General features: G+C 38.2%; 1 protein-coding gene across 3 annotated transcripts in view; it reads left to right on the forward strand.

The window, feature by feature from the left end:
- Nucleotides 1–27,826, forward strand: part of PLCb4 (phospholipase C beta 4) — a 95,651-nt gene that overhangs the window by 15,743 nt on the left and 52,082 nt on the right. For 2 of the 3 annotated variants that reach the window (XM_038017084.2, XM_038017085.2), the window contains exons 2-3: nucleotides 20,731–20,854; nucleotides 24,303–24,416. In XM_038017084.2, coding sequence (XP_037873012.1) covers nucleotides 20,798–20,854; nucleotides 24,303–24,416 — 171 coding nt within the window. In that variant the 5' untranslated portion in view covers nucleotides 20,731–20,797. 3 annotated transcript variants of the gene reach the window in all.

Genomic DNA, 27,826 nt, shown 5'->3' on the forward strand with positions numbered 1-27,826 from the left:
CTTTTATAGGGGAACAACTCTGTCATACAATATTTTAGCGAAACTTCAACCGTTTCTGCAGCGCACGCAGCGGAAGCTCTCAAAAGGTAAAAATAACCCCGATTTTGAAACATTCTTTATTGGTGCTCCGCCTGTATTGGTCTTAGCGTGATGTTATAAAGCCTATAGCCTTCCTCGATAAATGGGCTATCTAACACTAAAATATTTTTTTAAATCTAACCAGTAGTTCCTGAGATTAACGCGTTCAAACAGACAAAGACTGCCAATTGTACTTTTTTGTATTAAAATTTAATGTATCGCACTGTTTATTTGTTTTTTGGTGTACAATAAAGAATACTCTGTCTCTCTCTCTCTCTCAAACTCTTCAGCTTTATAATATTAGTATAGAAAAGTATAGATTGCTTCTACACAAAGAAAACTATTGATGCTTACGTTGTAATCCTCAATGATATGTACGTGTTCCGATACACATTTAACGATACTAAGCAGTAGTCGTCTGATAGGTTTGCGCTAAGAAAATGACATCATCTTTGTTCAGGTAACTAAATCGTGCGCGTAACATTCGGTTTACAGTTCAAACAAGAAACAGTGCTAATTTCGATTTTGATTTTAAACACTAATAATAAATAATAATAATAAATAAATATTTACTAACAATCACGCCACGTTAACTAGTCCCGTGATAAGTTCGTAAAGAACTTGTGTTACAGGTACCAGATAACGGAAATAAATGTAAGATTTTTATTATACACATACATATATTTTTAATATACATCCATAGCCCTGGAAAAGACATTTATATTTATCATACAAATATCTTCCCTTGGCGGGATTCGAACCCGCGACCCCCTTGTGTAGTGACCATGTCACTTACCACTACACCAGACACTAGCCGTGTTCCAATTTCATTAGAGTTTTTTTCCCTCTACCTATACGCTGGTAGCCTAAAAGGCTATTGTCACACTCTTGATAGGGTGGACGTCATAATAATAATCATAATAATAAACAATCGTTCAAACCCACTGGATTTCTCGCCGGATTTTCTCAGTGGGTCGCGATCTGATCCGGTGGTAGATTCAGCGAATCACTTCTCTTGCTAGGACTAGTATTAGAAATTCTCTCAGGTTAAGCCCGTGAGCTCACCTATATGTCGAAGCGTAGCTGAATTTGTAGTACAAGTATATACTCGTATATGTAGTATGTATAAGTTTATTGCGGTGGGAGGTCCCCTAAACGAGTGCAGTAGAATGGCCTCGAGCAGAGAGAGATGGCGGGACATCGTGAGACGCATCAAGTCTGTCCCCTCCGACACATGACGATCACGATCACTCAGTCAAGAGTGACACGATTGAGAAGAATATATATATTTTGTCCCTACCTATTCGCTGGTAATCTAAGGGGCTATTCCAGTTACGCTAACTCAGTGAGTTTTGTCTATGGGTTAGTTCGCACGTCGAACTATTCTTTGAATTCGACAAGTTTGACGAGGCACTGGTGCTTGAGGGACCTAACAAGACATGTTTTGGACGTCGGCGACTTTGAGTTGTCCCGTCACCTGGCGCGGATAAGTAATTAGTGGTGGCCCCGATAACAGGGTTATCGTGTCACGCCGCTTTGTGGAATAAATTATTTATTATTTCAACAGGAAAACTATGAAATTCACATTTCAATGATAATTTGCAACAGGTCAATTTGCGAAGGCGCGGCCACCATTTTATAACACACTAGCGACCCGCCCTCGCTTCGCTTCGGAAACATTAAAACAAACATGAAAAAAAAAAAAAAAAGTACAGACAATGTCAGCTTCTAATGGAAAAAGAATTTTTCAAATCGGTGCAGTACTTTCGGAGCCTATTCGAAACAAACAAACAAACAAATCTTTCCTCTTTATAATATTACTATAGACTATAGAAAAAGCAGCCGACAACGACTTGCTGTGGGATTGTTGATGCCTATGAACGACGATTAATACTTACCATCATAAGGATATATTTGTAGTCTACCTACAAAGGGCATAAATATAGTGGTAGTATCGTGGTAAGACCTCTTGTGAGTCCGCACGGGTAGGTACCACCACCTTGCCTATTTCTGCCGTAAAGTAGTAATGCGTTTCGGTTTGAAAGGTGGGGCAGCCGTTGTAACTATACTCGAGACCTTAGAACTTATATTTCAAGGTGGGTGGCGCATTTACGTTGTGGATGTCTATGGGCTCCAGTAACCACTTAATACCAGGTGAGCTGTGAGCTCGTCCATCCATATAAGCAATAAAAAAAGTAAGGCTTCAAACACGTGCCTAAGTTTGATGACAGCATATAAACCCAAAAAACAAAATGATGTGTTTTACAATATTCGGCGATTTACAGAACATGTTTTCTGCATCAATTCAATCATCTTGAAACCAATTTAGCCACTCGACTCGAATGAGTCATAGAAAGCATCGCGTGTGAACGACTCATAAAACGCCCGGGACTGGCCACTTAGCATTACGGCTGTCTTTAATCATGTACCTACGACATAATCTCTTAAGTTTTATGTCTAATATAATGAGAGTTAATACAACAATCAAACATTCCAGGCGACTGTGTTTCTCGCCGGATCTTCTCAGTGGGTCGCGTTTCCGATCCGGTGGTAGATTCTGCGAAGCACTGCACTTTCTAGGGTTAGTGTTAGCAACGTCGTCAGATTTGAGCCCCGTGAGCTCACCTACTTGTCAAGGTTACGCTGAAATGGTCTCTCAAGACCATTAGATTACTTTCTAATTATTCTACGAAACAAAGGCACCACGACCTTCTTCTTTCCTTTTTTATGGCTTAGATCGGTGGACGAGCTCACGGCCCCCCTGGTGCTAAGTAACCAGAGCCCATAGACATCTACAACGTAAATGCGGCCACCTATCTCGAGACAAGAGTTGTAAGGTCTCAGTTTTAACAGTACAATAGTACCTTGCTGGATAAAGTTTGGTCGTGGTTTATCTCATGACTATAATCATTGTCTGACCGATGATAATCGATGGCTCCATTAATGGTCACACCTTGAGAAAGTTCTGTATTGTAGTTAAGCACGATCATTTTCCGTCTACTGTTTTCCGACTATAAAAAAAATATAAATATTTAAATTTTTTTTTTACTTAGATGGGTGGACGAGCTCAGAGCCCACCGTCCCACCCAGAGTCCGCACGGATAGGTACCACCACCCTGCCTATTTCTGCCGTGAAGCAGTAATGCGTTTCGGTTTGAAGGGTGAGGCAATCGTAACTATACTGAGACCTTAGAACTCATATCTCAAGGTGGGTGGCGGCATTTAGGTTGTAGATGTCTATGGGCTCCGGTAATCACTTAACACCAGGTGGGCCGTGAGCTCATCAACCCGCCTAAGCAATAAAAAATAAAATAAAATAAACATGCCTCAAGGTATACGGTGGCATTCACGTTGTGCTATATAGGCCACTTAACATCGGATGGATCAGGTGCTCGTCATTAGCTCAAAGCTATCAGAACACAAAATACCTACGCTTAATACGTAGGTATCTGCTATATATAAGCTACAATAAAAGCGAGTACATATACATACATACACATACATACGTCTGTATGTACTAACAATTAAGCCACAAAACACAATAAAACATTAAATTGAACAATAGATATTAAAACGTGAATCCTTTACAAGAAAGGATCGTGTATACGAGAATAAATAATATCCAGCTGCGCAAGTGACATGGGGATATTATCAAGCGTCGATTAATACAGATATCGAGATAATGAAAAACATGTCGATTATCCCAAACAATTAGCCCTGTCATTACGGAATTCTTGTCATTCGTGATGTCATTTTGTCATAAAAATATACGTAATAAAATAGGAAACATAGATAAAACAATAAATACTAGAGGTCCCGCAGTAGTCGAAATTCGACTATAATTAATTGGAATTGTAAGTTTGTACACTATTATGATTGTATTTTATACTTCTATAATTACAAATTTCGCCAAGACTACACTATAAAAAATATTAACAGAGACAAACAATATTTAAGCTATTCTCAATTTGACAACAGACGTCAAGAACAAAAGTTTGACAATAAATAGTATGCATGCGTGTGTGCGTCAAATACATGGTATGTAGTGTGTGTAATGTTTTCTTTATTGATTTAATGTATCTTTTATGCATTATTTTCAAAAAATATTAGCATTGTGCACTTCTTCTCTATATTCTCTATAAGTGTGGAAAATTTCATACTCCTCCGTCCGCGCAATTTTCGTAAAAAGGGATACAAAGTTTTTGCTTCACGTATTAATATATAGATAAAGGCTTTGCCACGTATGACGTCATAACATACATTAAAAATAATATGGCGGGTGTTCTCGCAATGGTAAACAATCAAGATTGTTCAACTCGTAATAAACACGAAAAATGTTCATAAACTTCCATTAAGACTGTGAACAAAACAAGCTGGCATTTGCGTCGGACCGTTTACGACAAGTAACTATTAGCTTCCAAGTTTTTTTTCTTCAGGGTAAGACAACGTTTATCATCCCCGCTAATATATATACATATATCAATTTGTCTATTTAATAAATAAAATAATTCTATACATGTCCTATATGCCTTCCAAAGTAAATTGATTGTAATGAAACTTAGACTATTTATTGTTAGTCAAAGCGAAGATTTCCATCACAGTATTCAGATTTCACTATAATGAATTAAAAATAGCAAATGATAATTTAAATAATTACCGTATGAATATTTTTTTTTATTTACCCGGTTGTTTTTATTTATCACAGGGTTAGTGGATTAGATAAGGCTTAAGCTTGGTTAGTTCCGAAAAAAAATGTCGAAAGAAATCGAGTCCGAAAAAAACAGAGTAACGTTTATGTTAATTGTATTGAAACAGAAATCGGAGTAGAGTTCATCCGTACTACCTGGAGCCACTGCGGTCATCCACAGTGCGTTTCCAGAGATCTTTTTTGCCACGTACCATCCGGCTATGGAATGAGCTCCCCTCCACGGTGTTTCCCGAGCGCTATGACATGTCCTTCTTCAAACGAGGCTTGTGGAGAGTATTAAACGGTAGGCAGCGGCTTGGCTCTGCCCCTGGCATTGCTGAAGTCCATGGGCAACGGTAACCACTCACCATCAGGTGGGCCGTATGCTCGTCTGCCTACAAGGGCAATAAAAAAAAAAAAAAAAAAAAAAAAAAAACAATTACTCTGATTTTAGATACCAACCGAAATCCTAATTATTATGTCTTTTTTTTTGTTGTATAGTTTTGTGGACGAGCTCACAGCCCACCTGGTGTTAAGTGGTTACTGGAGCCCATAGACATCTACAACGTAAATGCGCCACACACATTGAGATATAAGTTCTAAGGTCTCAGTATAGTTACAACGGCTGCCCCGCCCTTCAAACCGAAACGCATTACTGCTTCACGGCAGAAACAGGAGGGGCGGTGGTACTTACCCGTGCGGACTCACAAGAGGTCCTACCACCAGTAATATTTACAGTCTATGTACAGTATGTATTGAAGGCAAATACAGACGATTGATATTATGGGAACAATGTCTCAACATTTATATTTTATTATGTTTGTTTACTCGACGCGCATTGTAACAAAAATAACGCGTAGGGTCAATACCCTTAGAGAACAAGGGGGTGCCTGGAACAAACGCCCGAAAAAAAACTGGAAGAAACAAAAAAAAAACCTTTATTGTTTCAATCAACGTATTAACCACAAATTTTCCTTCGACTACAACCAAACAAATGACCTATGACAACATAATAGAATCCAATTTGACAAATTGTATTAAGAAGCCATGTGACCTTGTCGGTAATGGGATTACTGCAGCCGAGGCCGGACTCATAATAATTGGATACGATCGTTTAGCACCACGGTTTATGTTATTTATTACTTTATTGTCGTATTTACTTTGTTTATCCATAATACGCCAATCAGTCTAGCGTTTCTAGATAACGACGCACGGAAAGAACTTATCGTTTAGGAAGTAAGACGTCTTTAAAATTCAATAATAATTATCGTTATTGGTTTCTTTATTATTTTTTACTTTATTATTGTTTATTTATTATTTATATTTATAATTATATTTAAATATTCACACAGGTACCATTTTATTATCTGTTTGTCCATTTCTTTTTTGCTTTTGTTTCGTAGCTTTATTATACGTGTGCATACAAATTTTACTCAAAATCTTAATATGAAAATGAAAGAAGCCGTGAACGAAATTTATTTGTCTTTTAGGACACAAAATAATATTTTATATAAAACTAGCTGACCCGGCAGACTTCGTAGTGCCTCAATCAACAAATAAAAGACCTAAACTTTTGTATAAAATAAACTTAAAACAAACAAAAGCAATCCGTCCGACGGGGGACACATCAAAGGGAAAACGAAATTGTTATTTTTATTTAATTCTGAGCATTTTCATATTTATCTACCTTTAAAACCTTCTCTGGACTTCCACAAATAATTCAAGACCAAAATTAGCCAAATCGGTCCAGCCGTTCTCGAGTTTTAGCGAGACTAACGAACAGCAATTCATTTTTACATAATAATATATAAATTAATCTAAACCTTCTTGATGATAGTCGAATTTCGATAATTACGCGTCACTACACTAGTCTATTTCATTATTCGATTCATTATTCGCTTAAACACATCTGAGGACCCAAAAGAAATTAATTCACTATCGAAACGTGACTCCTCTGAATGAATGTAATGATCAGAATGATCTAAGCAACTGATCTAAAGATTCAATTTAAGAGGTTTGTAAGCTAATAATGTGATTGTAAAATATTCTGATATTGTTTTCCTTACCTGGTTGCCTGAGAGGCTATTTTTTTATTTATTGCTTAGATGTGGGTGGACGAGCTCACGGCCCACCTGATGTTAAGTTACCGAAGCCCATAGACATCAACCATATTAATGCCGTCACCCACCTTGAGATATGAGTTCCAATTTTTTTTTATTGCTTATATGGGTAGACGAGCTCACAGCCCACCTGGTGTTAAGAGGTTACTGGAACCCATAGACATCTACAACGTAAATGCGCCACCCACCATGAGATATAAGTTCTAAGGTCTCAAAGGTTTGTTCTAAGGTTTGTTTTTTATTTTGTTTTTTCTTAAATTTTTATAATTTACTAATTTTACTAATTTATATCATATTCTGAGTATGTACACACGTACGGAGTCTTCATTCCCGCAAAGAACCAAAAGGGAAACGGGGGTGACTGAAAATCAGCGCTGTTCAATTTATCAACCTTGAACAGCAATAGCTGAGCCACCTCCTTTTGCCTTTTTCTCTTTTTTTTGCTTTTCTTTTTTTTGTATTTCATTTTATGATGTGAAAGGCAATAAATGATCTTTATTATTATTATTATTATTATTATTAAATATAGTTAAAACGGCTGCCCCACCCTTCAAACCGAAACGCATTACTGCTTCACGGCAAAAATAGGCAGAGCTGTGGTACCTATCTGTGCGGACTCACAAGAGGTCCTACCACCAGTAATTACGTAAATTATAATTTTTTGCGGGTTTGATTTTTATTACACGACGTTATTCCTTCACCGTGGAAATCAATCGTGAACATTTGTTGAGTACGTATTTCATTAGAAAAATTGGTACCCGCCTGAGATTCGAACACCGATGCATCGCTCGACCCGAATGCACCGGACTTCTTATCCTTTAGGCCACGACGACAAATCTCAGTTTTTATAGTACAAAGGCTGCTCCATCCTTCAAATCGAAACGCTTCACAACAGAAATGGCCATTACAGATATAAGATATTATTGCTTTATCGTGAAAGTCATTCATGAAAGTTTTCTTAACTAAGTATTTTATTAACAACATTTGGTATCTTCCTGTGAGTTTTGAACATTAACGCTTAATACGTAGGTATCTGCTATATATAAGCTACAATAAAAGCGAGTACATATACATACATACACATACATACGTCTGTATGTACTAACAATTAAGCCACAAAACACAATAAAACATTAAATTGAACAATAGATATTAAAACGTGAATCCTTTACAAGAAAGGATCGTGTATACGAGAATAAATAATATCCAGCTGCGCAAGTGACATGGGGATATTATCAAGCGTCGATTAATACAGATATCGAGATAATGAAAAACATGTCGATTATCCCAAACAATTAGCCCTGTCATTACGGAATTCTTGTCATTCGTGATGTCATTTTGTCATAAAAATATACGTAATAAAATAGGAAACATAGATAAAACAATAAATACTAGAGGTCCCGCAGTAGTCGAAATTCGACTATAATTAATTGGAATTGTAAGTTTGTACACTATTATGATTGTATTTTATACTTCTATAATTACAAATTTCGCCAAGACTACACTATAAAAAATATTAACAGAGACAAACAATATTTAAGCTATTCTCAATTTGACAACAGACGTCAAGAACAAAAGTTTGACAATAAATAGTATGCATGCGTGTGTGCGTCAAATACATGGTATGTAGTGTGTGTAATGTTTTCTTTATTGATTTAATGTATCTTTTATGCATTATTTTCAAAAAATATTAGCATTGTGCACTTCTTCTCTATATTCTCTATAAGTGTGGAAAATTTCATACTCCTCCGTCCGCGCAATTTTCGTAAAAAGGGATACAAAGTTTTTGCTTCACGTATTAATATATAGATAAAGGCTTTGCCACGTATGACGTCATAACATACATTAAAAATAATATGGCGGGTGTTCTCGCAATGGTAAACAATCAAGATTGTTCAACTCGTAATAAACACGAAAAATGTTCATAAACTTCCATTAAGACTGTGAACAAAACAAGCTGGCATTTGCGTCGGACCGTTTACGACAAGTAACTATTAGCTTCCAAGTTTTTTTTCTTCAGGGTAAGACAACGTTTATCATCCCCGCTAATATATATACATATATCAATTTGTCTATTTAATAAATAAAATAATTCTATACATGTCCTATATGCCTTCCAAAGTAAATTGATTGTAATGAAACTTAGACTATTTATTGTTAGTCAAAGCGAAGATTTCCATCACAGTATTCAGATTTCACTATAATGAATTAAAAATAGCAAATGATAATTTAAATAATTACCGTATGAATATTTTTTTTTATTTACCCGGTTGTTTTTATTTATCACAGGGTTAGTGGATTAGATAAGGCTTAAGCTTGGTTAGTTCCGAAAAAAAATGTCGAAAGAAATCGAGTCCGAAAAAAACAGAGTAACGTTTATGTTAATTGTATTGAAACAGAAATCGGAGTAGAGTTCATCCGTACTACCTGGAGCCACTGCGGTCATCCACAGTGCGTTTCCAGAGATCTTTTTTGCCACGTACCATCCGGCTATGGAATGAGCTCCCCTCCACGGTGTTTCCCGAGCGCTATGACATGTCCTTCTTCAAACGAGGCTTGTGGAGAGTATTAAACGGTAGGCAGCGGCTTGGCTCTGCCCCTGGCATTGCTGAAGTCCATGGGCAACGGTAACCACTCACCATCAGGTGGGCCGTATGCTCGTCTGCCTACAAGGGCAATAAAAAAAAAAAAAAAAAAAAAAAAAAAACAATTACTCTGATTTTAGATACCAACCGAAATCCTAATTATTATGTCTTTTTTTTTGTTGTATAGTTTTGTGGACGAGCTCACAGCCCACCTGGTGTTAAGTGGTTACTGGAGCCCATAGACATCTACAACGTAAATGCGCCACACACATTGAGATATAAGTTCTAAGGTCTCAGTATAGTTACAACGGCTGCCCCGCCCTTCAAACCGAAACGCATTACTGCTTCACGGCAGAAACAGGAGGGGCGGTGGTACTTACCCGTGCGGACTCACAAGAGGTCCTACCACCAGTAATATTTACAGTCTATGTACAGTATGTATTGAAGGCAAATACAGACGATTGATATTATGGGAACAATGTCTCAACATTTATATTTTATTATGTTTGTTTACTCGACGCGCATTGTAACAAAAATAACGCGTAGGGTCAATACCCTTAGAGAACAAGGGGGTGCCTGGAACAAACGCCCGAAAAAAAACTGGAAGAAACAAAAAAAAAACCTTTATTGTTTCAATCAACGTATTAACCACAAATTTTCCTTCGACTACAACCAAACAAATGACCTATGACAACATAATAGAATCCAATTTGACAAATTGTATTAAGAAGCCATGTGACCTTGTCGGTAATGGGATTACTGCAGCCGAGGCCGGACTCATAATAATTGGATACGATCGTTTAGCACCACGGTTTATGTTATTTATTACTTTATTGTCGTATTTACTTTGTTTATCCATAATACGCCAATCAGTCTAGCGTTTCTAGATAACGACGCACGGAAAGAACTTATCGTTTAGGAAGTAAGACGTCTTTAAAATTCAATAATAATTATCGTTATTGGTTTCTTTATTATTTTTTACTTTATTATTGTTTATTTATTATTTATATTTATAATTATATTTAAATATTCACACAGGTACCATTTTATTATCTGTTTGTCCATTTCTTTTTTGCTTTTGTTTCGTAGCTTTATTATACGTGTGCATACAAATTTTACTCAAAATCTTAATATGAAAATGAAAGAAGCCGTGAACGAAATTTATTTGTCTTTTAGGACACAAAATAATATTTTATATAAAACTAGCTGACCCGGCAGACTTCGTAGTGCCTCAATCAACAAATAAAAGACCTAAACTTTTGTATAAAATAAACTTAAAACAAACAAAAGCAATCCGTCCGACGGGGGACACATCAAAGGGAAAACGAAATTGTTATTTTTATTTAATTCTGAGCATTTTCATATTTATCTACCTTTAAAACCTTCTCTGGACTTCCACAAATAATTCAAGACCAAAATTAGCCAAATCGGTCCAGCCGTTCTCGAGTTTTAGCGAGACTAACGAACAGCAATTCATTTTTACATAATAATATATAAATTAATCTAAACCTTCTTGATGATAGTCGAATTTCGATAATTACGCGTCACTACACTAGTCTATTTCATTATTCGATTCATTATTCGCTTAAACACATCTGAGGACCCAAAAGAAATTAATTCACTATCGAAACGTGACTCCTCTGAATGAATGTAATGATCAGAATGATCTAAGCAACTGATCTAAAGATTCAATTTAAGAGGTTTGTAAGCTAATAATGTGATTGTAAAATATTCTGATATTGTTTTCCTTACCTGGTTGCCTGAGAGGCTATTTTTTTATTTATTGCTTAGATGTGGGTGGACGAGCTCACGGCCCACCTGATGTTAAGTTACCGAAGCCCATAGACATCAACCATATTAATGCCGTCACCCACCTTGAGATATGAGTTCCAATTTTTTTTTATTGCTTATATGGGTAGACGAGCTCACAGCCCACCTGGTGTTAAGAGGTTACTGGAACCCATAGACATCTACAACGTAAATGCGCCACCCACCATGAGATATAAGTTCTAAGGTCTCAAAGGTTTGTTCTAAGGTTTGTTTTTTATTTTGTTTTTTCTTAAATTTTTATAATTTACTAATTTTACTAATTTATATCATATTCTGAGTATGTACACACGTACGGAGTCTTCATTCCCGCAAAGAACCAAAAGGGAAACGGGGGTGACTGAAAATCAGCGCTGTTCAATTTATCAACCTTGAACAGCAATAGCTGAGCCACCTCCTTTTGCCTTTTTCTCTTTTTTTTGCTTTTCTTTTTTTTGTATTTCATTTTATGATGTGAAAGGCAATAAATGATCTTTATTATTATTATTATTATTATTATTAAATATAGTTAAAACGGCTGCCCCACCCTTCAAACCGAAACGCATTACTGCTTCACGGCAAAAATAGGCAGAGCTGTGGTACCTATCTGTGCGGACTCACAAGAGGTCCTACCACCAGTAATTACGTAAATTATAATTTTTTGCGGGTTTGATTTTTATTACACGACGTTATTCCTTCACCGTGGAAATCAATCGTGAACATTTGTTGAGTACGTATTTCATTAGAAAAATTGGTACCCGCCTGAGATTCGAACACCGATGCATCGCTCGACCCGAATGCACCGGACTTCTTATCCTTTAGGCCACGACGACAAATCTCAGTTTTTATAGTACAAAGGCTGCTCCATCCTTCAAATCGAAACGCTTCACAACAGAAATGGCCATTACAGATATAAGATATTATTGCTTTATCGTGAAAGTCATTCATGAAAGTTTTCTTAACTAAGTATTTTATTAACAACATTTGGTATCTTCCTGTGAGTTTTGAACATTCGTATAATCGTATACAATTAAACATTTCCCCGGTAACCGTACTCGTCGAACTCAACAAAAGGTCGACGTACAACCTAACCCAGGAATCAGCTCGCTGAGTTTGTCGCCGGATCTTCTCAGCGGGTCGCGATTCTGATCCGGTAGTAGATTCATTCGCGAAGCAGTTGCTCCTGAGTTGTTAGGTCTCCTTCGAAGGCGTTCTGGCAGCTGTTAGCAAATCCCACCCCTTCTGGCTGAACCTTTGCTCGTCCACCTGTCCTGGTGAAACTGGAAAGGCCTCCGGCCCACCATTAATTAATTAATCATAAAAAAAAAAACGATTAAACACGAGTAAACATCTTGATGGCTACGATAACTTCAAAATACAGTTGAATTAAAAATGTTTATTATTATCCGCTGACGGTGTTAGTAAGTACGGTGAACTTGGAAATTTTTGAATCGGATTAAAATCACAAAACGAAATCTTTTATTCAATACTTGTGATGTTAATGTCGAACAAAACAGGGGTTTTGTCAGATAAAAATAACTAATTTTAAATTCCAATATACGTAATAAGTAGGTAAGCGTATTGAAATTTTAAATCGTGTTTTTGTTTTCTTGCACGTGCTTGGTTTTTTTTCTCCTGTCTATTCGTTGGTCGTCTAAGGGACTATTTCAACTTCGCACGAACCAGTAGGTGAACTCACGGGCTCAACCTGAGAGAATTGTTAATATTAGGCCCTAGCAAGAGTATTGCTTCGCCAAATCTATTGCCGGATCGGAATCGCGACCCACTGAGAAGATCCGGCGAGAAACTCAGTAAGTTACGTGTTACGTCATTTTACAGAGTTATTACTACTAAATATATATGAGAAAGGAATTTTCTTAATGCAACCAGTGTGCTTAGCGCGAGTTTCTTAACGTTTTCGATAGCGTAAAAGTTAAGCCAATTTTGTATGCATTTGAAACAGCGCCCCTAGCGGCAAACGTACGCAAGCGATCCCATTCCATACAAATATGAGTTAACTTTTACGCTATCGAGAACGTTAAAAAACTCGTACTAAGCATCCTGGTCTGATACTGGTTGTTAGACAAAGAAACTGTGACGACTTATGTTCACTCGTGGCAGGGTCAAGGAAAATGTTTTTTTTACGTAAAGCCGTTCTTTCGATTGATTAGTCTGACTCTTAGTTTTTTCCTAACCATAAAATTAAATGAAGTTAATGATTTTAGCACTACTTATCTGTGTCTTGTCTTATCAATATGATTTTTTTCCTGCCTAAGCTGATGGTGTATAGAGACCATATCAGCGTCACCGGGCTAGTAGATGAGCTCACGGGGCTCAAACCTGACGTAGCAAGAGCCGCGCTTCGCAGAATCTACCACCGGATCGGAAACGCGACCCACTGAGAAGATCCGGCGAGAAACTCAGTGGGCTGTGTCTGTGGGGAATATGAAAGTCGCGTTACTAAAAACAAAAGCGCCATTTTCTCCTGATTTTTTTCCCATCAATTGACTGTTCTCGAATTTCGATGATCATTAAGTGAAGACAGTTCTTGATAAAAGGGGTATTTTAGGACTCGTTTTCTCCGCTATTTCCTGACCATGGAGTCCGGTTTCATTTACGGCCTGTGTCATTATCTTTGTTAAAAAATATTTGTTAATTGGGGTCAATTATGCGCTTATTGCCATCGTAGATCAATCATTCGATGGACGGTTGTTCATGGACATCTCAATAACATTTGATTTTTGTTTTGTTTTTCTTTTTTATTTATTTTGTAGCTTACACCACGTTTTAAGTATGTACACACGCACCTATTTACTAGTGGTAGGACCTCTTGAGAGTCCGCGCGGGTAGGTACCACCACCCTGCTAATTTCTGCCGTGAAGCAGTAATGCCTTTCGGTTTGAAGGGTGGGGCAGCCGTTGTAAGTATACTTGAGACCTTCGAACTTATATCTCAAGGTGGGTGGCGCATTTACGTTGTAGATGTCTATGGGCTCCAGTAACCACTTAACACCAAGTGGGCTGTGAGCTCGTCCACCCATCTAAGCAATAAAAATAAAATAAAAAACCTAGCCTTGAATTCCGCAATAAACCAAAGGGTGTGACTGAATATCATCGCTGTTCGATTCATGGACTTTGAACAACCTCCTTTTGCCTTTTTTTTCTTTCTTTTCTTTTATTTATCTAAATGTATAATCTAAATCTGTGTTAAAGGCAATAAATTATTTTATTATTATTATTATTTGACAAACCGTTGCTTAACCCTGAGGCACTGGTCACCGTCTCCGTCGAGATCGACATGCGAATTAGCCCGTAGACACAGCCCACTGAGTTTCTCGCCTGATCTCAGTGGGTCGCGATTCCGATCCGGTGGCAGATTCCACGAAGCACTGGTCTTGCTAGGGCCAGTGGTAGCACTCTCTCTAAGATTCACTCCGTGGGCTCATCTACCCGTATATTAATAGCTGTAATAACCCCTTAAGCTACCAGCAATTAGGTAGGGAGAAAAAAATACCCTAAGGACTCTGATCATAAACAATTAGCTCATAGTCCAAAGAGTTGTCACAATATCCTTTTTGTTTTACTTTAGACAGCTCTTTTGACAAATCTCAAGATGGCGAAGATAATAAATACCTCGTGAACAATTCCATTATCACAATTTGAATTTCAATTGAAAAATATAATACTTTCCAAACTCGAACGTTTCCGTTCTAAATTACAAAAATGCACGTGTAGGTAGGTACATATTATGTATTTTCGTAAACACGTGTCGTAAACGGTGGTTATAGCACGTGCACATCAAACGTGAGAAACGCTACGTGACAACGTTTCAGTTAATGAATATGAAACGAACATAATTTACTTATTTTCGTTTCATATGTTGTTTTTATACAGATAAATGACATATCTATATATTAATACGTGAAGCAAAAACTTTGTATCCCTTTTTACGAAAATTGCGCGGACGGAGGAGCATGAAATTTTCCACACTTATAGAGAATATAGAGAAGAAGTGCACAATGCTAATATTTTTTAAAAATAATGCGTAAAAGATACATTAAATCAATAAAGAAAATATTACACACACTACATACCATGTATTTGATGCACACACGCATGCATACTATTTAATGTCAAACTTTTGTTCTTGATGTCTGTTGTTAAATTGAGAATAGATTAAATATTGTTTGTCTTTGTTAATATTTTTATAGTGTAGTCTTGGCAAAATTTGTGATTATAGAAGTATAAAACACAATCATAATTGTGTACAAACTTACAATTCCAATTAATTACAGTCGAATTTCGACTACTGTGGGTCCTCTAGTTTGTTATAAAAGGTATTCGTTGTACAATTAGATTCTTTTGTCATGATTAACTCGTAATTCTCACAATTGGTCAAATTCTAATTACATTAATATTGAATTTAAATTAAAACATGTACATTTTGAAATTGATTTCAAAGAGGTTTCATCGGTACCATAGGTATCACAACTGGAATGCCACTATCCAATAAGAGAAATTCAATTTAAAAGTCTCAAGTCATTTTTTACAACGGCTTCGCCACCAATCCCAATAAATCGCATAGCTGCTTCGCGTCGAAAATAAGCTGGCGGTTGGTACATACCACCACCACAAGATTACCATTACCCAGTGTAGCCGTTCGCGAACCCGTATTACTTACTGGTGGTAGGACCTTTTGTGAGTCCGCACAGGTAGGTACCACCACCCTACCTATTTCAGCTGTGAAGCAGTAATGCGTTTCGGTTTGAAGGGTGGTGCAGCCGTTGTAACTATACTGAGACCTTAGAACTTATATCTCAAGGTGGGTGGCGCATTTACGTTGTAGATGTCTATAAAAAAACTTACTCACTTTGTTTGGATAAAAAGCGGTACAATTAATTTGAACGCCGGCCAATTTAGCACTGGACGTGAACAGATCGTGTCTCACCCATCAGTCCGCGGACACTTCTAACCGGCAATAATGAGCTAAGCAGACAAGTTAAATTAGGACTACTGACCGTTGTACTATTGCGAATATATGAACTGTGTAACGCAATTTCCTCAATCTCAAGTTAATAGAATGATTTGCTAAACGGGAGTGTCCAGACTAATTTAGTAGACACACAATTACCGTACTTCAGTGCTAATAGGGGTAACGAAGCAGTAATGGATCGATACCGATACATTGCTAGCTACTTTATATAGCATATTTACTGGTCGCCCCGTTTAGAACTACACGACCAGCTTATCACCCTGCCTATTTCTGAAGCGAAGCAGTAATGCGTTCAGGTGTGAACGGTAGTTCTTTTGTTTTATTGCCCTAGTAGGCAGGCGAGCGTTGGGCCCACCTGATAGTGAGTGGTTACCGTCGTCCATAAAATTCAGCAATGCCAGGGGCAGAGTCAAGCCGCTGCATACCGTTAAGTACTCTCCACATCCTCGTTTGAAGAAGGACATGTCATAACGCTCAGGAAACATTGTGGAGGGGAGCTCATTTCAAAGCCGGATGGTACATGGCAAAAAAAATCTCTTGAAACGCACTGTGAATGAACGCACAGGCTCCAGGTAGCATGGATGAACTCTACTCCAGTGACGGGCGGTGGGTGAAATCGAGATGATGGGATCATCTCAAACAATTCTTCAGAGAATTCGGTTGTAAGAATTGTGACTTAGAACTCGTATCTCAAGGTTGGTTTACGTTGTTGTTCTGTGGAAGAGCAGCCTGGTCGGCGCTGCATTGCCTTCCGACCTAGCTAGTTCTGGTCTAGCGGAGTGTCCCGGGACTCCATCGGCATCGTCCTACTGCAAAGACTGGCGTTGTGATCATCGACTACCAGGCTCGGCTCCCTGCCCAAAAAAACCAACACGTTGTAAGAACAAACTTAACACAAACATAACAAGAGTTATATTTATGTTGTTGATGTCTAAGGGCCCCAAAACTTAACACCCGATGTGCTCATTAACTATTTCATCCGTCTAAGAAAAAAATAAAACATTAATAAGAGAACCTTCGTCATTATATTAACGCAGGTTTTGTCAGACGCCTTCGATCCGTAAGAGAAACTTATTTCTTGAATCCGAGTGAAGAGCGCTTTGAACTTTAAGTGGAAAGTTCCAGAGCAGAGTTGCGAAACTTTTAACTGAAGCTCTCGATAATGTCGAAACTTTTATGAAGACATTGTTGTTGCATATACTAGGACAAAGATTTTCAGAACATGAAAGCTATGCATTGAAATTTCTCGACACGTTTAGTATTTTTTATTTTTTTTATTTTAATGTTGAAAGATTACTGGTGGCCTGGAGGCCGTTCCAGCTTCACCAGGACAGGTGGGCGAGCAAAGGCTTAGCCAGGAGGGGTGAGATTTGCTAACAACTGCCCGAGCGCCTCCGAAGGAGACTTAACAACTCAAGAGCAATGGCTTCGCGAATGAATCTACTACCGGATCGGAATCGCGACCCACTGAGAAGATCCGGCGAGAAACTCAGCGGGCTGATGCATGGGTTAAGCTGCACGTCAAACTCTTTGTCGAGTTCGACGAGTACGGTTACCGGGGTTCCTCAGCCTGCTCCTAGTGTTAGAGCTGAAGGTATCGATTGCAAGAGTTATTGGATCTGATGGATCCGTAAGGACGTGTCTAGGGCGTCGACGGTGACTGGCTCCTGCGTGATCAGGATTCGGGGAGTAGTCAGCGGCGGCAACGATAAGGCAATTATCATGACGCATAGCCTTATCGAAGTAACGTTCCGACACTGACTTCATGTGTTTGCGGATCGATTCGAGGCCCAGGTCGTCGTGTAGGTCGACGTTCCTCACGAACCACGGAGCCCCAACAGCTAACCTGCAAAAGCGGGATTGTAGGGATTGGAGGGTGTCTATGTGTGTGCGGGCCGCGTGAGCGAACACCACACTCGCGTAAGTCATGACGGGCCTTATACAAGTTTTGTAAAGTGTCACCTTGTTCCGAAGGGACATTTTACTCCGCTTACAGATCATGGGATAGAGAATAAATGCGGCACGATCGCGGACTGTTTTTATATGCGGGCGGAATGTCATGGATGCATCCAGGGTGACTCCCAGGTACTTGACCTTCCTAGCCCAGGGTATAGGTTGGTCGAACACGTGTAGTGTTTTGATGTCATAATAACAACACCTAACTTACAAATATGTTTGTTGGATTATATTTTTTTTATTGCTTGCTTAGATGGGTCGACGAGCTCACAGCCCACCTGGTGTTAACTGGTTACTGGAGCCCATAGACATCTACAATGTATATGCAGTAGTATAGTTACAACGGCTGCCCCACCCTTCAAACCGAAACGCATTGCTGCTCACGGCAGAAAATAGGCGGAGTGGTGGTGCCCGTGCGGACTCACAAGAGGTTACAAATTATAATTTTGCGGGTTTAATTTTTATTACACGATGTTATTCCTTCACTGTGGAAGTCAATCGTGAAAATTGGTTAAGAACATATTTCATTACAAAAATTGGTACCCGCTCGCGGGATTCGAATACCGTTACATCGCAAGATATGAATGCACCGAACGTCATATCCTTTAGGCTACGACGACTTCAAAATTAAGATTTTAACTAATACACCAGTTGTTTTGGTAGTTTCTCTGATTTTTGAGTGTCGGATTTTCTGTATTTTCTTTGAATTTAGCATACTACACTCCATTCCTCTTTGGAATGCGACTATTTTTTTTTTTATATTGTTACTAAACTTTCCTTATTACACGGTCGCAATTCTCAATAAAGTCAACATAAATTAGTAATTATCACCAAATCTAACCGTCGAAATCTAATAAAATTGTCGCAATCAACCTATACAATTACAGTGAAAGCAATTTTCTTTAACAAGTGCTTCGTAAATCTGAGTCTTAAATTGCAACCAACAAATTCCAAATTCCAATAAAGAGCTCTCGTCGCCAATTCGCTAGGAACGATATTGTTTGTATAGCACGGGGGGGGGGGGGGCGGTGCATTGACCTCGGTTCACAGGACTGAAACTTAATATACTCCTAGGAAACGGATGGCTTGAGACCGGCTAAATGTAACAGTATAACAGAAATTTAATAGGTCTGTCGTCAGAGTAAAGGCAGAACCGAGTAATTTATTTTCGGATTTTGAGATTTGAGGCAATAGACTCTAAAAACTGAAGTCGTCGTGGCCTAAAGGATAAGACGTCCGGTGCATTCGTGTTGAAGCGATGCACCGATGTTCGAATCCCGCAAGCGGGTACCAATTTTTCTAATGAAATACGTACTTAATAAATGTTCACGATTGATTTCTACGGTGAAGGTGTAATAAAATCGTGTAATAAAAATCAAACCTGCAAAATTATAATTTGCGTAATTACTGTTGGTAGGACCTCTTGTGAGTCCGGACAGATAGGTACCACCGCCTTGCCTATTTCGGCCGTGAAGCAGTTATGCGTTTCGGTTCGAAGGGTGGGGCAACCGTTGTAACTATACTGAGACCTTAGAACTTATATCTCAAGGTGGGTGGCGCATTTACGTTGTAGATGTCTATGGGGTCCAGTAACCACTTAACATCAGGTGGGCTGTGAGCTCGTCCACCCATCTAAGCAAAAGACTTACAGCCAACTTAACAATACATGTTTGCAGAGTTGACATTTGTAATAAAAAAAACTCTCTTAAATATTAAACCGAACTAACATTTAACATTTCACATTTATTATTCTAATACTGGTCAAGATATTAGAGCAAAAATATTAAATTTGGGTGTTGACATCGATGATGCGTGCCCAAAATTTTCGACTTAATCGGCCTTAATCTTGAAGCCGGTGTAAATAATGTTCGAAAAGTTCCACTGCATGCAGAGAAACATACATACCAAAATATTAAAGGCATTTTAAATACCGAGTAATAATTGTCGATCGTTCGAAAAAGTGAAGAGTTTAATATACAAATGCAGAAACTTTTTTTTAGCTGGTGGAAGAAAGCGCTATGAACCCGCATAAAGAACTGTCATTATCCCTCCCATTTCTTCCGCAAAGGAGCCATTCATGCCGGCTTGTAGGGTAGGACAATTAGTTTACATTATATTTGAGAATTCGGCTCTCTATCTCAAGGTGAGCGACAATGTTCTTTCTCCTTGTGATATCTAGCATGATGAGACGACCATTCTACGATGAATGAAGCGATCTTGACCTTAAAGAGTTAGATAGTTTTAATTATAATGGGACTAGCATTACTTAAGTACTTACTGACTCTAAGATGGGCATAAAACTGTAAGGAAAAACAAGTTGGTCGTAGTAGATCGAGGACCCTAGAGACGCATATCCACATCTGTTGATGATGTCAGACAATTATGAAGAATAAGACCATCAGCATTATCCAATAGATAGAATGCTGTACCGCACTACCAAAACGACATTATATGACGTGCACCAAACCTCTTTTAATTATAATACTTATTTGGTTATTGTTCACAGGGTGCTGGCGAGAATGGCCAGCAACTGAACTCTAAGATCGGAGTTGCGTTGCTGATAATACAACACCATGACCAAGAAATTTGAATTCAACTGGCAGATACCAGTCCCCGAGCCGCTGTTGCAGGTAAGGATGTTCCCATTGCTTTCTTTTAACAATCCGTCATCTCTTATCTACGGACATTTTTACGAGCGTTGGGAGGTGGAGCACCCTTGAAACTAGCGTTATGGACACCCACATACCATAACTTCAATGTAATAATAATTTAATAGATAATAATAAAGCCTTTGTTCAGACAAAATACATTTTTTTTACACATACAATTATTATTTCATTTTATTAGTTTTTTCAATGTTTTAAGTAGTGGTATTAATAATAATTTAATTTCTATGGAAGAATTGTTATTACTTTTTGTCTGTTTGTCTATTATAGACATAGGCCTCCTCCAACTTCAATGCAATACTATATATATACTACACAAAGGCAATCATTAAACATTTGAAGAGCACGTAGCATATTCACTCCGGTGGAGGAAGGCTCTAGTGGATAATTACTTTTTTTAATTGCATTAGATAGGTCAACGTACTCACACGGCTCACCTGATGTTTGGTATGCATAGTGATCACAACATATGCATGAAGCATGAATATGCATGAGATAGAAGGGCTTCAACCAAACCGCATGGTAGCTCTTAAGGTACACAAAGAGCGTAGCGGCATTTCTTACACTGATCTAGAAATTAAAAATTTTACGATTCAAAATTTTTATACTGGTGGTACGTTACTGGTGGTAGGACCTCTTGTGAGTCCGCACGGGTAGGTACCACCGCCCCGCCTTTTTCTGCTGTGAAGCAGTAATGCGTTTCGGTCTGAAGGGTGGGGTAGCCGTTGTAACTCTACTGAGATCTTAGAACTTATATCTCAAGGTGGGTGGCGCATTTACGTAGTATGGGCTCCAGTAACCACTTAACACCAGGTGGGCTGTGAGCTCGTCCACCCATCTAGCAATAAAAAAAAATTGGAAATCGTTAGCAAAAACGTCCTAAGTGCCTTGAAAAATCGATACCTATCTGCGGGATTTGAACATCGACATAGAACAAATATAAATCACCACATCTCAAATGTAGATATTATAATTACAACTAAATTCGAAATTAATTCACGAAAATACTTGACGCCTAATTTAATAATCTATTTATTGGCTTCCGTCGAGTACTATTCGTCTCTGAATTGTGTTGTAAAGACGTCTTAAATCAAATCACACCGTGTTTATTCAAGAGGCGAACCCCGCCGGCTTCGGCCAGAGGTTTCATTGTAAGCGATAAATTGTAATAAACGCTGTTTTCAATGACCGTAGCTATAACGTCCGTCTGGTGTAGTGGTAAGTGACATGGTCACTACACTAGGGGGTCGCGGGTTCGAATCCCGCCAAGGGAAGATATTTGTATGATAAATATAAAATGTCTTTTCCAGGTTTATGGATGTATATTAAATATATGTATGTGTATAATAAAAATCTTACATTTATATCCGTTATCTGGTACCTGTAACACAAGTTCTTTACAAACTTAGCACGGGACCAGTTAACGTGGCGTGATTGTTATTAAAATATTTATATTTATAATAACATGTTTATATTTCGATGTCTTTGTGTGTCCAGCTTGTATTGCAATATATCTTCTTCTACCTAGTCGTACACTCTTGACAGAGTGGTCATGGTCATGCATCAGTCGGACCCTGCGATGCAGATGCTCATGCGATGCTATATAGCGCGATGCGCTATAGTAATTTTACTTTGTTTGCCGTTAAAAATATAAGCTAAATATGTTTTTGTACTGCTTTTCTACTTAACCACAATCTACCACTGTGGAAGATGCGTACTAATGAAACCACCGCGGCTTAAACGCGGCACGTGCCAAATTTTCCACCGTTTCAACTATTTTAATTCGCTTCGTTTGGAGAACAGTTATCCATATCAAAATATACCCTCGATCCGCCGTTGATATGTAGTCTAATATATTATGTATTAGTGTTTTATTTTTTTATTTTTATTATTGTTCTTGTTTAGATTGTAAATTGATTAGATTGTATTCTTCTACCCACTCATCTAAAGCTTTCCTTCGTTAAGAACGGTTAGCTGGTAGAAAACTCAATTGTTGAGTTAAGCTCGCCATTTTTTATATCTTACGCAATTACTGTAAAATTAACTGTGTGTACAATAAAGAATAAAGAAATACAAATACATGACAGTATTAATAACACTATAATTTAAATATATCCGCATACTTCAAAAGCCAACGCGTACGAACGTTTAAGATAATTACATCGTGTAATAAAATCAAAGCATCGATAATTTCTCAATCTACTTAATTAATGCTGGTAAGACGTATAGTGAACACGCACGGCTGGATTTCACCGCCCCGCCCATTTCTTCCGCCATGCAACCTGATTTAAAATGGAGGGACAGCTGTTAGGCATTGTTCCAATTGACACTTCGACATCATCTCAAGGTGGATGTCGTCATTATCTCTAGTAACCATTCCATATCAGGCGAGTCGTGATCACTTCTACCTAATTCTAGCATATGTTTAGTTTTTAACACGCTGCCGCTCGTGAATGACCAACAAAACTCGCTTGCAACATAACCTCGGACAAAACATGAGATCGCTCGCTGGGATAGAAACGCACTTGACTTAATCTTCACGCCACGAAAACCCACTGATCGAGTGCTAATGCTGTTTTCGGGAAATGCCAGGGGTAGATCGAAATAGAATTTTTATTTAGGTTTTGTTAACACTAACAGACGGGAGTCAACTGATTTATATATCTGTTAATGCGCTTCATCATGCTATTCTAGTTATTGTAGTGTAGATAATATGCAATGTTGCATATTGCAATATAACGTGTGTGTATGTGCGATGTCGGGTGACGCTCCTAAGGGGGCAGTCGTCCGCCTACCGCCAGCTAAGCAAGGTGTGCAATAAATGCCTAATATGTCATAAATGTTTTATTCAAGAACCCAACCCAATGTTTGGCCCAATTTGTTGGCAGCGGCTTGGCATTGCTGAAGTCCATGGGCGACGGTAACCACTCACCATCAGGTGGGCCGTATGCTCGTCTGCCTAAAAGGGCAATAAAAAAAAGTTACTAAATTATAAAAGGTACCCTTCTACACAGATTATAGGCACTTGTAAATCCATTGGGTATGAGATTCTAGCTTTTACAAATCTTTTGCAACAGCATACGCTACCCGGTAACCACTCACCATCGGGTGGGCCGTATTCTCGTCTGCCTCTTCGTTCAATATTGAGCGTCTTATACTTTACGCCATTACGGCCATTATACCACATTTTATGTAAGAATTCGACCTCATATCTCCAGGTAGTACATTGATACGTCAATCGACCAACTGTCTATGCAATAAAAAAAACAACGGCATCATAACATCATGCCACTATCCACCTTAAGACGTGAGCTCGAAGTAGAAGAGTTGTTCCGCCAGATCCTTATTTCAACAAAGCCACTGGCCAATATGTTGGCCGTTACAGATACTGATAAGTTCTCATGCTTCACAGGGCGCAGTCTTCGACAGATGGACGGAAGAGAAGGACAATACAGAGTTTGAACAAAATTGCTTATTCAAGGTCGACGAATATGGCTTCTTCATCTACTGGAAGAGTGATGGAAAGGTAAGTCAAATGCCACACCGATTACATATTAATCTGGTTAGTTTGTTGAAATGTCAACGGACATGGGTATTATTAAGTAATTTGCTTCACTGCGGATCAGGCCTATATCGGTGAGACGCAGTACTTTAACCTGGTGTGGACGAGGAAATCTAGGTCCCTCTCCCTGATGCGAACCGATTATTTCAGGTGTTTGTAAGAGTTCGCTACCGACAACGATATAATGTCGGCAGTGCCGAGTCCATGATGCTTAATCTTCTTTCAGTGGGCGTCGTTGGGTATTGTCGGAGAAACGAAGCACAGTAGTAGTTTATTCCTTTTTTTTGTTATTGCCCTTGTAGGCAGACGAGCACACGGCCCACCTGATGGTGAGTGGTTACCGTCGCCCATGGACTTCAGCAATGCCAGGGGCAGAACCGAGCCGCTGCATACCGCAAAATTTCGGTTACATTACAAGGTTTCATGATTCCTCAAGACACGCTATACAACTTTTAGATAGGCACGTATATAAGTATATAGTTGAATATAGGTGAACAGTTGACCCATCGAACGTCCACAGACAGCGCTTGCATCCCATATCACGTATTAGCTGCGGCAATTACGTGTTGATTCCCACATATTTAAATGGTTTTTCAATAGGGACGCGCGAACTTTGACAGCTCATAGCGGCCATCTTGGTAAAGCGATAGCTGTCAAATTTGGCATGAATGAACACGTATTTAGTCGTGACAATTCACCATGGAACGCTAGACGCTTGTCCGGCGGTATCATCGGTCCGTATTTCTTCGAAGATGCGCAAGGAGCCGCGCCACACAAAAATATTATTCGACAAACAAAAATCTAAAGATACGCAGTAGTAATAAATTTGCATTTCACATACTTATCCCCAAAACAGACACACATTACGCATTACACTTTCTGTAATGAAATAAAATTTTCTCCTACCTACGCCGAAAGTTCGGTTTTCCTTGCGCTGTACAGGGAAGAAAGTCTAACTTTTCCTCCCGCTGTACATGGAAGAAAGTCTAACTTTTCCTCCTTGGGTACTGACAAGTGCGCATGCGCGTTAGTGTCTACGTCTGCTCTCACGCACCTAAAATTCTCCGCCATTGTTGTGCTCGGGTAATTTGCAATATTGTGTTTAGTGTAAAAATGAAATAAACAAAAAGCAATAAAATTTAATAGTGAAGTATTAAACAAAGATGAGTTCATCAGACAGTTCTTATTCAATTAGTAGTAGTTTATTTAAAAATTAAAAAACAGTTAAATTGTTTTTTTATTAGTATATCGGTACTCCACGAACTTTCGGCCTGGTAGGAGAAAAAATAGTACCTATGTGCACTGCGGGAAAAAAGTAAGACATCTCATCCCGCGTGTAAAATTGCCACCCGAACCGAAGGAAAGGAAAAGTCCCTTGGTGCACAATGTACTATTTTGTAAAATTGGGAAAAGAACTATTTATTTTCAATTTTTATTATTATTGACTACCCCAAATGTTGTCAGTGATTAATAAACAAAAATAGTTCCTATCATAAAAATATTATCTGGGATTTATCAGTTAGCAAGCTATGAACGCATCGTAATCCTAAATGATCAAAGCCCTACACTACACTGCCTTCTGTCTGTGTCCCATTGCGTACAGTAAAATAAATATCGATAAAATATAATTTTTACATCGCGTTATCTTTAATGTTGTCAGTGAACAATAACGCTTCAACACACTTGACACTGCTTTTCCATAACGACCCTTTTACTAACAGCAAACCTCATTTTATTTTTATATGTATACTAGCCGTACTCGGCCGCTTCGCTGGGCATTTAAAATTAACATTATTATTTATTGCCATTGTTATTAGGGAGTCTAACACTCATATAAACATTAGCCTATCCATTAAGTACATGTATTTTCTACATGGATACCATGTTTCAAGTCAATCGGATGCATGGTTCAGTAGTTATAACGGAACATCCGTAAAAACCACTGTGGATTTATATATTAGTATAGACTAGAGGTCCCGCAGTAGTCGAAATTCGACTATAATTAATTGGAATTGTAAGTTTGTACACTATTATGATTGTATTTTAACTTCTATAATCACAAATTTCGCTACACTATAAAAAATATTAATAAAGACAAACAATATTTAATCTATTCTCAATTTGACAACAGACGTCAAAAACAAAAGTTTGACAATAAATAGTATGCATGCGTGTGTGCGTCAAATACATGGTATGTAGTGTGTATAATGCTTTCTTTATTGATTTAATGTATCTTTTATACATTATTTTAAAAAAATATTAGCATTGTGCACTTCTTCTTTATATTCTCTATAATTGTGGAAAATTTCATACTCCTCCGTCCGCGCAATTTTCGTAAAAAGGGATACAAAGTTTTTGCTTCACTTATTAATATATAGATTTCATGAAAGCAGTTTCGCAACTTCCTCTATTAGATCTACCAATCATTGATGGATATAAAATGTAAGGGCTACGTACATTCGCATCGATATCGTGAAGTGCCTATAACCTGAAATAAATTTATAGAGAATCTATTTACATTATATATTATTTACGTCATGCTTTCTTTGCGTCAGATAAAACGCCGTTACAGTAAATTCAGAAATAGGAGTTGAATGAACCTCAACGGACTTGACATTTTGAGCTTTACATTGAGTTGGACGAGGTATCCATACAGGGTGTTACAGAAGATTTTCACTCTTCTCTTTCTTACTATTCTCACTCTCTTGTAGTCTTCTAGTCGATAGAAACTGATAACGCAGCTATCGTCACTACCTAAATCACTCGTTTTAATGATTAATGACCCATTGTATTAAAGTTTCCAATATTACCGATCGAAGTCACCCAATGATCATTGATCAAAGATATCAAATAGTCGTATTCAGAAAGTATTTTTTTTATTTTATTTTTTATTGCTCAGATGGGGAACGAGCTCATAGTCCACCTGGTGTTAAGTGGTTACTGGAGCCCATAGACATCCACAACGTAAATGCGCCACCCACTTTGAAATATAATTTCTAAGGTCTCACGTATAGTTACAACGGCTGCCCCACCCTTCAAACCGAAACGCATTACTGCTTCACGGCAGAAATAGGTAGGGTGGTGGTACCCACCCGCGCGGACTCACAAGAGGTCCTACCACCGCAAAAGGGTATTCGATAATTTTCGAATGTCGGAACTCTCAGAACTTCTTAACCTCGCTTCGATTTTGCAGTAAAGTAAATTACAGGAAAATAATAAATACAATTCCAATGAAATTATCGAAATGAAATATTCGTAACGAAGAGAAACCTGTCACAAGTTCAATTAGCGCGATATTGTAGTATTGTGTTAATTGAACTAGTAAAATTCATACAACACGATACCTTCGTTGAATAATTAATTGAAAACGGTGC

The sequence above is a fragment of the Bombyx mori genome, chromosome 18 (assembly GCF_030269925.1).
Source record: "Bombyx mori chromosome 18, ASM3026992v2".
NCBI classification, from domain to species: domain Eukaryota; kingdom Metazoa; phylum Arthropoda; class Insecta; order Lepidoptera; family Bombycidae; genus Bombyx; species Bombyx mori.